The 15,304-nt window shown below is 35.5% G+C and overlaps 1 protein-coding gene across 1 annotated transcript; it reads left to right on the top strand.

Moving 5' to 3' along the window:
• The first annotated feature begins 1,968 nt into the window (after nucleotides 1–1,968).
• Rab39b (RAB39B, member RAS oncogene family) lies at nucleotides 1,969–13,715 on the top strand. The gene is made up of 2 exons (XM_003462120.5): nucleotides 1,969–2,429; nucleotides 5,423–13,715. The coding sequence occupies exons 1-2, from the start codon at nucleotides 2,215–2,217 to the stop codon at nucleotides 5,847–5,849; spliced, it is 642 nt and encodes a 213-aa protein (XP_003462168.1). The 5' UTR covers nucleotides 1,969–2,214; the 3' UTR covers nucleotides 5,850–13,715.
• The last annotated feature ends 1,589 nt before the right edge of the window (nucleotides 13,716–15,304 follow it).

Below are 15,304 nucleotides of genomic sequence, written 5' to 3'. Positions count from 1 at the left end.
ATAACATGAAAATAAAGTTTAATGAGGTCTAGGGGTACAGTTCCAAGGTAGAGAGCTTGCCTAGCATACATAAGTCTCTGGATTTGAGCCCCAGCACAAAATAAATATAAAACAAATACAGTAAGATTAAGGAGTCTTTCCTCAGTAAGGCACAAAAAATAGAAGCATAAAGTTACTTCACATTTAGGTCAATGATCCATTTTGACTTTGTTTTTATATATGCTGTGAGACAAAGGTTCAACTCTATCTTTTTGTGTGGATATCCAATCACCCTAGCATTCTTTCTTAGAGAGAATATTATTTCTCCACTGAGTGAGTTCACATTCTTGTTGAAAAATATTTGATCCATAGATATATGCATTTATTTCTAGACTATCAATTTTGTTCCATTAGTCTATATCCACCTTTACGCCAGAACAATAGTATCTTGACTATGGTAGATTGTAGTAAATTTTGAAATTGAAGGTAAGTCTTTCTACTGTGTTTTTCCTTTTCAAAATTATTTTGGTTATTTTGATTCCCCCTTGAAATTCTATACAAATTTTAAGATCAGCTTGTGAATAAGGCAGTTGGGCTGATAGGGACTACATTGACTTTGTAGATTAATATGTAGAGTATTGCTCTCTCTTCTCTCAAAATTAAATCTTCTAATGCATGAACACAGTAAAAGCCAAGAACCACTGAATGGACTCCATTCATGTCCTGTGAAATAAAGTAGAAAAGAACAAGCTTCTCCACCATGATACCAGTGTCTTGGTTTCTCATGTTATAGACTGCTCTTTCTTAGCTCCTTGGGTTTCTTTCTGAGGTGACAAAAATGCTATAAATTAATTAGGGTGTTTGTTGCATGTACCTGTGACTATACTGAAAGCCACTGAGTTGTTCATTTAAGTGGATAAATTGCGTAGTATGTGAACTTATGGATCTATAAATCTGTTTTAAAATAGTTAAGGCAATAATAAAGGATTAAATATTAAAAATACTGTACAAAGGATAAAAAGAGGCAATTCCCAAAAGAAGAAATGCAAATGGTCAATGCAGAAGACATGGTGATGACCTCAACATTATGTGAAATCAAGCATTAACTTTTTTTAACATCATATTGGCAAGAATTAAAAATGATAAAAACACAGGGTGCATGAAATAGTGCAGAGAAATGGTCTTTTCTTGCATTGTTGGATAGAATTTAAATTGCTAAATATTTTTAGAAAGTATGATGTTCATGCACACTAAATTTAAAATACTACTGTTTGACTTTGATGCTTTTAAACGCTAGCTTGTAGCAATAAAGTGTTACTAGTTGTATTTAAAAGGATTTTTTTAAACATGACAAAAGAAAAACGAGTTGAAAATAGTTATCTATTGCATGTACATATAAGTATATAGGATTGACAACCATGTTACTGAGTTTTTGTTGGACAGTTGAACAGAACTGCTTGCAGTCTCCCTGTTTGAATTCCCACTTTACATGTTCCATTTTTGTACCTTGAACAATTATTTGTAAAACGACAATATGTAAACATCAACTAGTGATTTCTGTTTATTTTTTTCTCTGAATGTATGTATTATGTCTACCTATTTTGTTTTGTTTAGTCTTTCTTTAAATAAAAATTTAAAAAAGAAAATAGTTATCTATGATGTTTTTCTAATTGTGAAAGGCAAGTTTCAGAGTAAGGGTACAGTTTGATCTAACTTTATTTTAAAAACAAACAATATGTTTTTGTGGTTATGGAAACACTGGACAAATGAATAATTATGGACTTTTGTTTACATTTCTTATTGTTTCGCTCCTTTCAATGCAAAGATATTACGTCCTTATTTCCAATAACAAGTACATTTTAAATTAAGAAGAGAGTCAATTAATTAGAAAGGAGAGGACTGCGTTGTTCTTCGGTCCATTTCTGTGTGCGCTCCTTTTACAAACAGTGCGGCGGCTCAGGCGTAGCGTCTATGGGGGGAATTACAGTAACCCGGTTGTCGTGATGAGTCAGAGTGCTTGGTGCTGATGCTGCTGCCATTTCACCACCTTTGCGAGCGCAGCATCCATCTCTCTGCTCTCCCGGAGCCTGGGCCTACCTCGCTTTGGGCTTCCAAGACAGCGATGCGCTCCCGACCGAGCTAAATCGGAACCAAGCCGCACTGTCTGAGGCCTTGGCGGGGCACCCGGTCCTGCCGCCCCCGTCCCGGGCCTAGGAGACCTGCCAAGCCGCGGCCATGGAGGCCATCTGGCTCTACCAGTTCCGGCTCATTGTCATCGGGGACTCCACGGTGGGCAAGTCCTGCCTGATCCGCCGCTTCACCGAAGGCCGCTTTGCCCAGGTTTCGGACCCCACCGTGGGGGTGGATTTTTTCTCCCGCTTGGTGGAGATCGAGCCAGGAAAACGCATCAAGCTTCAGATCTGGGATACTGCAGGCCAAGAGAGGTTCAGGTGGGAGCGCAGCCCGGGCCCGCGATTAGTGGGAGGGTCTTCGGAGCTTGCATAGCCTCTGGGGAGAGAGGACTTTCTGGTTCTAGTCAAGGTACGAGGGTCTGGAGGGGTTCTGCTCAAGCCCACCTTGGGCTGGCTGGGAGTTCAGTGCAGAAGAAAAAGAGCCCTGGCAGGAAAGGTTGGTCTGTAACACTTCTTGCTTGCACAACTACCTCAACCTGCCCCTGATAGCTAATAAACTAACTTGAATTGATCACTAGAAGTCATCAATCTCAGGCCTTATGTCCCATACTTTCCAAAATGTACCTAGGTCATCCTAACATAACTGACACCTACAGATACTATAGATAAGTCACATGTATGTTTTATTTCTATATCTCTGTGTATATGTATGTGTCTGTCTTTCTGTGTGTATGTGTGTGTATGTTAACTGATTAATTGACTGGTTCTTTCTTGCAGTCACATTCCATTTCACTGATCATCTACTATGCACAAAACTCCAGACTTGTTTCTTGTAAAGTGTGAGGAGACTCACACAGAGAATGCCATGTAATCAAAAGAGAGCCCCTTCCCTCTTGTAACTTCTGTAGTAGCATACTGGGCGGGGGCGGGGGGGGGAGAGGATCAGCAATTACACAAGAGTATCTTGTTTTTATTAGTATACTACTCCCTACTGTAACACTTGGCACATAATGAATAATCAATGAATATAGTTAATTTTCTCTCACAACCCTTTGCTTTTCCTTTGTAGAATATATTACTTGTAATTATATGGGTGGATACAGATGAAGGAAGTAGAAGATGAGGCCCAAGCCAGGAAATGCCCAGGCATAGGAAACAACATGTATAAAGATGGGTGAGAAAAGAGTATACGCAGAAAACTTTGCAGATAACAATTTGAACTAAAGTCAGGTAGCACAGCAGGCATCAGATCCAAAAGACCCAACAGTCCATGTTTATGATCATAATTTGTTTAATCTATTGAAGGCTAAATGAGCACAGAAGGTATTGATTAGGTAACTAAAGGGAAGTAAAGAGGAGAGATAATTACAAACTTATCTCTGACTTCCCACTTCTACAAACAGTGGCAAATATCCTTGTACAGATTCACTTTGAATGTGTGATTGCATTTCTCATAGTGAAAAAAGCTATCTTGTATGTGTTTGTTGAAATTTCCATATGAACAGCCTTTTCATATTCACTGCTCCTAATTTACTGGGCAATATTGATTTATAAGACTTGTTTACAGGTTATTACCCCTTTCTTGTCATGTATGTTGTAAGATATTTCCCAGTTTGTCATTTATCTCTGCCCTTTTTTCAATTTAGGGAAGATATTAAATTTTGTGTACTTTTATGTTGTCCTTAGAAAGGGCTTTGCAACTTGCATTATTAACTACTCACAAGGCACTCATATAATAACACATTTCTAGAGTTTAGACATGTTTTTACAGCTAGCTTATTGATTTCTCAAATCAAGCTTAACAAATCAGAACTTTTGTTTATGTCTAATTTTCTAGTATACATACCATTTTTCAAGAATATTTGATCATAAGGGAATTAGAATTTTTTTCATTCTCTAGGGATAATTTGCCTACTTCTGGAGACTTGAACTCATTTGTAATGTTTGTTCTTACCATAATCTAGATTGGACTGTAATTCCCCAGACAATTTTTCTTCTGTTAACATAGGGCATTTTCCATAAGCTTTAAGCTATTGAGTCCTTCATTGTTTATCTTCCTCATCCAAAAACATAAAACCAATAAATAGGCATACATCAACAATCACAGTAATCTGAAGCAAGTGCTTGTAGAGGCCAGTAGTTGTATACTCTCTAATAAGTTCATGCACTCCAGGCAAAGGACTGTAATATATTTTATAATGAGGTTCATTAAATGAAGAAGTTAAAAAAATAAGTGAAGAAGTTAAAATATGTGAGATTTCTTATTTTTAAGGACAGCAAAGCCAGGTGTGGTAGCTACACCTATAATCCCAAAACTCACGAGGCTGAGGCACAAGAATTGCCATGAGTTCAAGGCCAGCCTAGGCTACACAGTGAGACCCTATCTCAAAAAGCCAGAAGTACAGCAAATGTATCATAAGGTTTAGATACTCTATTTGTATTGTAATTAATACTCTAATTATAATGATTCCAATAAACTGTCATTTTAAGGGTCCTTTTTCTCAGCTAGTCCTTATTCAGATCCCAAAGACTCAACAGTCCATGTTTAAGATCATTTATTTGTCAACAAGTAGTATAGAGAGGCATTTTTGCTTCTGAACCCTTCGCCATTCCCTTTTTTTCCATTCCCATATGGCCTGGAAAATAAAAAACAAAATTACATTTCTCCTCATAGAAGATATTCAGAACTCCTGTTAGATGATGAAATAATAATTATTATTATTCCATAATTATTCCATTATTGCTGGAATAATGGAAAGACAGAAAGAGACATAAATAGAAAAATGGAGTGTAACACAAGGTAGCTATAGTTATAATTTAACTCATAAATTAATTTTTATTCTTAAATCCTGTTTGTTACTTGCATTTGTAATGAACTCTCCATGAACAGAACACTAGCATTCATTTCATTTTGCCTCACAAAAACCCTCTGACTTAGGGAATCTTATTGTGCAGAAGAGGAAGTCTTTGTCAGTTATTCAGATTTGGGAATAGAATTAGTTGTGATTCCAACTGGAAGGCAGGAAGTAGAACTTGGTCATCTCCCAAGGTTATTTTCCAATGTTCAATCAAAGGAAAATGCCTGACATTCCATGAGCATTGATTTCTAGAAAATGCCATCTCAAAATTTCACCCAATTGAAAACTCACATGTATTAAAAAATGGCATTTGTATTCTCTTATTTAAACAAAAGAAAGTGACTCCTACTAAAGGACTATGTCATTAGCCAGGAACACTAGGATACACTGAGTTCATTGGAGTGAAGGAGTTTGAGCACAACCTTTATTCTTTACTTCTTTCTTGTGTTTTAGATCCATCACTCGCGCCTACTACAGGAACTCAGTAGGTGGTCTTCTCTTATTTGACATTACCAACCGCAGGTCCTTCCAGAATGTCCATGAGTGGTTAGAAGAGACCAAAGTACACGTTCAGCCCTACCAAATTGTATTTGTTCTGGTGGGTCACAAGTGTGACCTGGATACACAGAGGCAAGTGACTCGCCACGAGGCCGAGAAACTGGCTGCTGCGTACGGCATGAAGTACATTGAGACGTCAGCCCGAGATGCCATTAATGTGGAGAAGGCCTTCACAGACCTGACCAGAGACATATATGAGCTGGTTAAAAGGGGGGAGATTACAATCCAGGAGGGCTGGGAAGGGGTGAAGAGTGGATTTGTACCAAATGTGGTTCACTCTTCAGAAGAGGTTGTCAAATCAGAGAGGAGATGTTTGTGCTAGTCCTTTTATTTCCAAAACATGCTCTCCCACATGAACTTAAAAGTGATCAAAACAAATAGAACCCTTATGTGACTGAAGAAAACTCAAAACTTTGGATACCAAGTGAGCCTCCTTTAGGGGTGGGGTGGGTGGCTTTTACAGGTTTATGTGTGGGTGGATGGCGAAAACTGGGTGCTCTGACTGAGGGACTGAATTGCTGACATGGGCTGGGCCATACACTGTTTTGTGGCACATATTTGGTAGTGGCTGTTCCATGTGCCCTTTGTGGACATGTTAAGGGTCTGGGGTTTGGGAAGCTAGGTCCCAGGAAAACATACCTACAGACAGGACAATTGTTCCTTGGTATTTCGGCTTGTTCATAAATCATAACCATAATTATGTAAGGGAAAAATAGCATATTGGGAACAATTAACATAACTAACAAAGAGTATGAGATCTACTCATTCAATGAGAGCAGCTTATGCCAAGTGTGTGTATTAGGTTCAATTTAAAAATATCAATTTGCCTCTTAACAGTTCTTCTGTAAAATGAGGGGCATGGACCAGCAATTTGATAAGGCCCTTTCAAGGTGTGGTGTTCTAGTAAAAAGATGTGAATAGAAAAAGGGAGATGACTTCACACACTATTATTATGACACTTGAGAAAATGCATACCCTTGTGGTAGAGTTAACATGTGTCAAATCAGTTGTCCCATGCAAATTACCACATAAATAGCACAGGAAAACGTTGAAACCCAAACACCTGACCATACCTGGAGTTTCACTGTTTTGGCAATTGTAAATTCAAAGTTAGCAGCCTGCCTACCTCTTCAGGCACCTGAGAAGCAACACAGGAATTGCCTCTGAAAAGAGCCCTGAGGCAAACTCTTGCAATCAAACTTGTGTGGAGCACTTGCTCAACAGTAGGCACACCTTATAAGCATGTTAAAGTCACTCTAGTTATTTGATCATTGCAGCAGGCCTGTGAGATTTTTTTCCCTTCACATTTTACAGAATAGTAAGCTTTAGTGCAAGGACACTCACTTGTTCATGGTCAAGAACTCTTAATAAATAGTTCCTTTTACTAGATCATTATTGTGTCAAATGAATAAACAATTATTCATTTGTTTACTTTGTAAGATACATGACTATAAATACATTTTCTCTCTAGGTTAGGATATGATTTCCCTATTGATTACAACTCAGCTATAATCCTGAGGGAACCTGGGAATGAATCAAAGGAAAAGCCCATTCAGGTATTTTTGGCAAGAGGGCTTTAAACAAATGATTAATTGCACATGTGAAAACACATTAGAATTGTGTGAGCTATAAGTGTTCTTACCACTGAAATACAATGAACATTTTATTGAAAGGAACCAAATACAGCAATGAGGCCTAGGATGGGGATAAAATACTCACCCCTCAATGATCTTGGTCACCTGTCTGCTATATGCCTGGGGTTTGGGAAGCTAGGTCCTAGCGAGTCATCTCTTAATTCTCAGGAGAATAGACAGCTAACTGAATCAGCAAATTGGAATGACTTGAAGGTTCCATTATCTTCTTGAAAAAAAGCAATGCTTTAAATTACTTTTGGGATTGTAGCCAGTTCAGCTAGGCAAAAGCCATACTTTTCACAGTAAGAAAACTATTCTGATTAGGGTAAGGTTTCTCATATGCATTGTGGTAGGAAAGCATAAGAATGGCAAATTGTTTCTGAGATGTGATGTTGAACTTCAGTATGAATGTGACTGAATCTGAAAGTTTGGGAATTTGCTCCAGCCAGAATAACGAAGCCAAACAATGAAAATTCTGAGAGACCATTCTGTCACCTGTGCCCCAACTTGGATGAGCACCATGGACCAATTCACAGCATCAACTACAAGTGAACTGATCATTTTCTCTATATTCATTTCACATGACCTGGCTTGGGTGGCACCCTTAAATTGTTAGCTTCTTGGTGGTCGAGGCAAATAAAAGTTGGTTAATTGGGTCAACAAAAATGTCAACTACTATAATTAATTATATTTGGAAGATTCAGAAAGCAAGATTATCCAGTGGATAAATGAGAGTCAACTGGATACTTGTTAGTTAAAAAAAAGAATAGAAACAAAGCTATATAGTTTTCTTGACTGAAATACATTATATGTATACTTTCCCATTTCTGACATTTAAAAAGCAGATTTTAAATACTCAGCATAGATCCCAGCAGAGATGGCTGAATTTAATTGCTTAAATAAGTTCTAGAAACTTAAAAAAAACATTTTAGTAGAATTCAGTGCTATTGTCACTGCAGCAAGTGGGTTTTAGAACATAAGTGTGAAAAAATCAGGTGTTACTATAATACAAGGATAAAGCTTTAGAAGCTATTTTACTACGTAGGTAAAGAACAGATTAACTTGTAACAAAGAACACAACTGCATGTTGGATTAGATTGTCTTATATTCCAGAATAAAATGTATTGTATACTTTTCCTCACTTTGTTGTACACTGTAATGAAATGTGAAAAAAATCTTTATTTAGCTGTATGTGAATGAAAATATGCCTGTATTTAGTAAAATGGTTGATTATGTGATTGTGAGATTCCAAGTGTGTGTTGTAGCTATTTCCAGAATCTTTCACTTCAGTGTAGCAACCATTATCAAGGATATCAATAAGATATGATATATAGTTTGCACAACCAGATTCATCAGTAACTCAAAGCCAGAAAGAAAACATGATTTTTCAAAGTAATATGACCATCATATCAAAAGACACAGAAGCAAGCCTCACTACTTCTTGGTCAGCACATTATCATGAGAAAAGCTGGTTCTGTCAAGGCTAAATCTTCATCATTGCAATTTTTAATCAAAGGCCTTAATTCTCTCCCCAGGTAGTTGCCTGTACTGGCTTCCTGGAAAGTCTTTTTCTCTAGGCTAAATTGCCTCAGCCCTACTATGGTGTACTTTTCATGTCAGTATCATTTGGAGTAGGAGGGCTCAAATTGGAACACAGTCATTTAATATAGTTCCTAAGATGGACAGTACACATACAGTGGAGGATATAACAGGGAAAGCCACATGATTATGAGCCTGGACATAGATTTATTCACTTTTATAACCATGAACAAATGAAGGGAAGGAAGAAGAAAATGCAGTGTCACAGCATCTGATATACTGCATCACTTCTTAAGATACCCCCAAGGGCTTGATCATCTTTTCTTCATTTATATTAATTTCTTTGGTGACCTCATGGCTTTAAATATCATCTATAAGCCAAGAGGTCCTGAATTTATAAATCCAGCTTGTTTCTTCCATGAACTACTGGCCCTTATAACTAAATGCCTACCTGACAGCTCCATTTGAGTATTTATTAGGTGTTACAAATTTAACATGTCAAAAATCAAGCTCCTAGTCTTCCTCCCCACTCTGATTATTCCATGGCCTTTCTTTTTTTCAGTAGATGGTAACTTTTTTTCTATATATTTCTGCCAAAAAACATTAAGAGTCATTCATCCTTTACTCCTTTCTTTCATCTAATAAAGTCAGTCTACATCTGATCTGGAAATTTCACTGGCTTTTGCCTTAAAAGTATAACCAGAATCTGATACTTTTTCAACATTTTCACTGCTAACACACTGGTGTTGGCCACTATCACTTGATATTTGACTTATTGTGATATCTGTTCTCCCTGCAGCTTCTGTTCTTCCACCTCACTGTTCTCCTACTTAATCTGCTCCATACACAGCAGCCAGAGGGAGCCTGGCAAACATTAGTTATAATTACTCATAATTGTACAATTGTTATCCATTTCACTGTTTTAAATACAAAGTTCTTCCAATGACTTGTAGGAGAGCCCTTAGAAATGAATTCCATTTCTACACTTATCACTACTGTTACCCTATTTCTTACTGCTGAACCCTTCTTCATTTTACTTCAACTAGTTTCTTGTTCTTCAAATGCACCAAGCACATTCTCACCTCAGGGCCTTCGTACTTGCTCTTCTATCTATCTATAATTCGTTTACCCAAGATACTTAACATAGATTGCTCTCCTTGCATCCATGAAGTCCAAACTCCAGACTCTAGGTAAGATGTGGCTCTAGAAGTCATTGCTGACAGCCTGGAGTCTTACTTTAATATCCCCTGGGAACAACAAAGTTTAGGGTACAAAGGGAAAGAAAACTTAGAAAAAGACAATGGAAACCCTGAACAGTATAGTTTCATAGGAAGAAATGGACAAAAGTATTACAATTCAGCCATTGGTTTAGGATGATAAGAACTGAAATGTACCCACAGAACTTTGGGGAGTCATTTGCCAACATGTGGTTGGTAATATAATTCCTGCCTTCACCAAGCCTCTCAGGAAACTGGTGTTCTCAGTTCTGTCAGAGGACCAATTCTTTTTTATGGCTATTCATCCTCTCCACTACAACCATACCCATTCTCATAACTTCAGTTATTGTCTGTACCTTGCTAAATCTCAAGTAAAGGACTTCAGTCTACTCTTCTTTGTTTTACGCTGTTACAGCTATCTTTCCTATTACACACAACCACAAATTCCTCAAACTTACAATATCCAATACTAAAACCAATATCCATAAAAATCTTCTCTATCCATCCTAGTCTGTCATCTCTTTTCCTCTCTTCCACCATCTATAGCCTTGCCCAACACAGAAACTTAAGAATTTACCCATAATTCCTCACTTGTCTTTACCTCTCATATCTAATTCATCAAGAACTGTTAATCTGTCTTTAAAATATGTCTGTCCACCATTTACCCCCATTTCCATCTTTGTCCAAGCCACTAGCATCTCTTAACCTACTTTGGTATCTTGCTAATTCATCTCCTTATTTCTGCTCTTTTTCACACACTCAGGATTCCTAACATAACAGATTAATCTTTTCACAACATGCCATAGCAAGTCATTGCCCTCCTTAAATTCCACTGATGGTTTCTCATCACATTTGGAACAAAAGCCAGATAAATCTTACATTTCTTCACATGGCTACAAGGCCCAGCATGATATGGCCTCTCATATGAGATCATCTTGTTCACCAGTATTTATCCAAACTATAGCATGGATATGTGCTTGAATAACCAATAACTATGATTTTCTTGTCCTACTTAAATCTGCTGACCTTGACTCTTCACTTCAGTAAAATCTACACATGGCTCTGTCCTGAAGCACTACTAAATTTTATGCAGCCTCTGAAATTCTCTAATTAAAAGCTCTAGTTGTCTATCATCTCCCATGAGCCATGATTTAAGTTTTTTTTACAACCTTCAGGCAATCAACTATTTCCCACTGCCAGTTTATCAATGTACCCTTCACTTTGTCATCCTCCTTCCTTCTCTTGGCTCTTGTCATCAGTAGCATTCATCCATCAGTTCCTAAAGATGATGGTTTAAGGTTTGGTCCATTTCTTTCTAGATTTTTAAATTTCACTTTTCAAAAAATTATTTTACAAATAAAGGGTATGTATTTTGGAGTAAGACTGACCCAAGTTCAAATTCTGACTCTACCAGAAACTATATGTGTGATTTAATATCATTGAGTCCCAGTATATCCACACATATAACTGGGTAATAGTAGTAGTTAACTTGTAAGGTTGTTGAGGATTAATTTATATATTCTATATAAAGGTATTTGTTAAACATCACATGATACTCAGAAAATGTTAGGTATTATGATATGTTTACACCTAAATGAATGTTTTTCATAAATGTAATCATGTAATCCATACTGTTACTACTTTTTTCACATACAGTATATTTTCTGTAAATATATGAGGTTAGGGGCTATTATGCCCATCTTTGCTAATTACTGTAAACTACAATCGGTCAGTACCTGTACATATTTGTGGAATGTGACCAGATGGAAAGTTAATTACCATACTAAAGATAGCAGAGATTGAAGAAAACTGGGTCCTTGATATCATTTTGTGATGGGTTTAACTACACTGGAGCCACCTTCCTTATATGAAGACTGTTTGTAACATGAGATAGTAAATCCCCTTCAGTTTATTCCACTTTTCCAAGTTTTCTGATATAATACCATCACTGTATGAACGTATAGTAGTTTATTTAATCAATCCTCATTAGATTGTAATTCTTTGCTGTTATAAATTACTTTATCAATTCTACAATGATATATATTTGTGTATTTGACCAATTATGTCCTCAAATCAAAATCCTAGAAGTAGAATTTATGAATCAAAAAATATAGTTCAGATTGCTCTTCAGAAACAATTTACTAAATGTCTATGGGCAGTGTAATATTTACATTAGGCATTATTGTCAAATTTTTAAATCTTTGAAAAAACAGAGAAGTAAATAATGTATCAGTATTTTTATTTTTTGTATTTTGGGTACCAGGAATAGAACTCAGGACCTTGTGCTTGCCAGGCAGGCGCTTATGTCACTGAGCTATATCCCCGGTCTTCAGTATTCTTAAATGTACCTATCTTTGTTTTTCTGTTTCTTGCAGCCAAAAGTATTCCTTAAAGGGTGCTTAACTTTTTTCTTATATTAGTAAGATTTCCCTAGATATAAGGAAATTAGTTCTTCATACATCACATACGTTACAATTTTTTCTGGTTTTTCAGACATTTTAAACTTTCAGCTATTTGGCAATATAGAAGTATCTAATATTCAGTGAGCAAATCTATTGTCTATAAGAAATTAGAAACACTCTTTAAATGGTTGGAGGACATAGTATGAAAGAACTTTCACTGTATAAGATTTTCTACCTTTTGATTTTTGTACATGTATCCTATGCTACTTTTCTTGTATCATGTTGTCTTAAAGTTTTGTAACAATAATGTTAGGTGTAAATAGGTCTTCTCTATCCAAAACTTAGAAAACCATTTTTCTATAATTTCCTATAATGAATTTGGGATTCCCTAAGAATTATGTATAGGATGTCGAAATGAGGACAACTATTTTTCCAAGTGAATAGCTACTTGTCTATGCACCATCTGTAAAATACTTCTTTAATGACTGGGAATTCTACCCTTTTGAAATATTAAATTTTCATATATGTCCAAGTTGTTTAAATTTACTAGTCTTTCTACTCCTGCCCTAATACTACATTCTTTTAGTTAAAGTCACTCAACAGTAGGACTTTATCTTTTCTCTTTAAATTGCCTTTGCTATTCTCATGCAGTATATTAAATCTTGAGAATAAATGTGTCAAGTTTCTCCTGAGGTAATGTTGGATTTTTATGGAAATTGCATTAGTTTGTTGACATTGATATGTGGCAGACACAAACATCTTTAAAAGAATTATATATCATTCCATTATTTAATCCTTTATGTCCATCAGTAACTTTTTAAATTTTTCTGTTTAGCCATTTCCTATTTATTCCTATTTTATAACTTCTAGTAATTGAATGAGTTCTTTTACTAGATGCATGTTTTAATTTCTTGTCATTAGTGTGTACAAAAATCTTGATTTGTTTATATCTTATAACCAAATATCTTACTAAGTTTGCTTATTTTAAATGTTTTTTCAACTAATCTCTTTGTTTTCCAGGTAAGATATCATAGTCTAAAAATAATGTTATTCTTTTTAATATTTATACTTCAATTTTTGTTGATTTACAGTGATTACAATTTAAAATTGTGAATAATAGCAGTGATGGTGGGTACTTTTCTTTTTCCTTCTTTCCAGCATTTCAATCGTGTTATTTTTACTAGGCCATACAATTCTTCATTACATCACTACTTTACCAAGTGCTTTTAGAAAGAATGTGGTTTTTTTTTTTCAGTATCTTTCTTGTATCCCTTAAGAAAATCAAATTATTTTCTTTCTTTTAATCTATTTATGCAATTAATTATATTAGGAAATGTTTATGTTTAACCATATTTTACCACATTCTTAGAATAAATGCCTTTGTTCATTTTTAAAATACTGCTTGGCCTTATTTATTAATACCTTACTTATGATCTTTGCACTTATATTCATGTTTTAAAATGGTTCATAACTATTTCCAGAAATGTATTTTATGGGGATTAAGAGGTATCTAGGGTTGAGAAGCATCTACAAATAAATTTGGAAAATTGTGGGTTAAGCAAGACAAAATAGTGTTCTGTAGGACTACACTAATATATATGGAAGTTTTCCACTGGGAGGCAATTTTATACAGTATCCTCTCAATTTATGTATCAAAATAACTCATATGTCCTGTTCAGTGATAAACACATTGAAAATTTTTGATGGTTTGACATTATGGTTATGCTGGCCACATAAGATCATTAATAATGTGGAGATGATCTCTATTTCTTGAAGGTTTGATAGAAATTCACTCAGAGCTTTGGGATTCAGGATTCCTTTCTTTCCTTTTGTCCGTTTTTTTTTTTCTTTCTTTCATGAAAAGGGATATAGATCTTTGACAGTCCTTTGAATTTATTCATGTTTGTGGGTAGATTTGGTTCTCCACCATACAATACTGACTGTTTTGTTTTTCACATTATGTTCACTGCTCTTCTTTGAAGAATTATATTTCATTTCCATGGCTTGGCCAAGTGACTCAAAATGTTCCAGTTAGAGGCTTTTCTATCAGCTTGTATAGAAGCTGAATTCAGGAGTAAAGTCATCATGGAGCATAGCCACCCTTGACCTGCAGTAGACATGTGGTCACCAGGTCTGGTGACAACTACTAAAGCATCATGTAGCCTATATAAATTGACACATAAATTCACATGAGTAAATTTTGGTAACATTTTCCTTGAAAATTAACTACTTATATATTTTCAAATGTATTGGCATATAGTTACAGTTGGTATAATTTTATGGTCTCTATCAGTGGCTAGAAACCTTTCACTCATTTTTCATGTTATTAATTTTTCTATTCAGAATTGTTACAGGCTTATCTATATTTATCAGTATTTTCAAAATACAAGCTCTTAGTTTTTTAAACAAGAAAGAATAAAAATGATGATACAGAATTTCAAAGCAAAGTAACAGATTAACAATGGTTAATATATTGCATATTGTTATCTTCAAAGCAGTTGCTCAGATTACAAGATACAGGCATGAAAATGATCAATGAAAACACAAGTTGTTCTTAATGAGCTAACCAACATTAGTATAATTACCTATCTTGTACATATATATGCAGTCTTTTCCTGTCTTTCTTTTCTCCTTTCCCCCATCCCAGTTGTTCTTTCCTTTTGAGCATTTCTTCCCCTTTCACTTTCACAATATCTATTGTACATTTCGGATCTTACTCTTTCAGTTTTTACACTAGAAAGACATACAACGTTTACACACATAATTCTGATTTATTGCACTTGTATGGTCTCAAGTTGCATCCATTTACCTGCAAAAGCCTTAAGTTTATCCTTCTTTATAGCTCAGCAGTTCATTGTATAAAAATACATTTTTAATCCATTCCTCAGTTGATGAGCATTTGAGTTGTTACAAATTGTGCTGCTATAAACATGAGTGCACATATATTGGTTTCAGTTCTTCTGGGAAAATACCCAGAAGGGGAAT

This window comes from Cavia porcellus, unplaced genomic scaffold, assembly GCF_034190915.1.
Source record: "Cavia porcellus strain 051 isolate PalLab524CR breed Dunkin Hartley unplaced genomic scaffold, mCavPor4.1 scaffold_3, whole genome shotgun sequence".
Classification (NCBI taxonomy): domain Eukaryota; kingdom Metazoa; phylum Chordata; class Mammalia; order Rodentia; family Caviidae; genus Cavia; species Cavia porcellus.
This window is presented reverse-complemented; position numbering and strand designations above follow the sequence as displayed.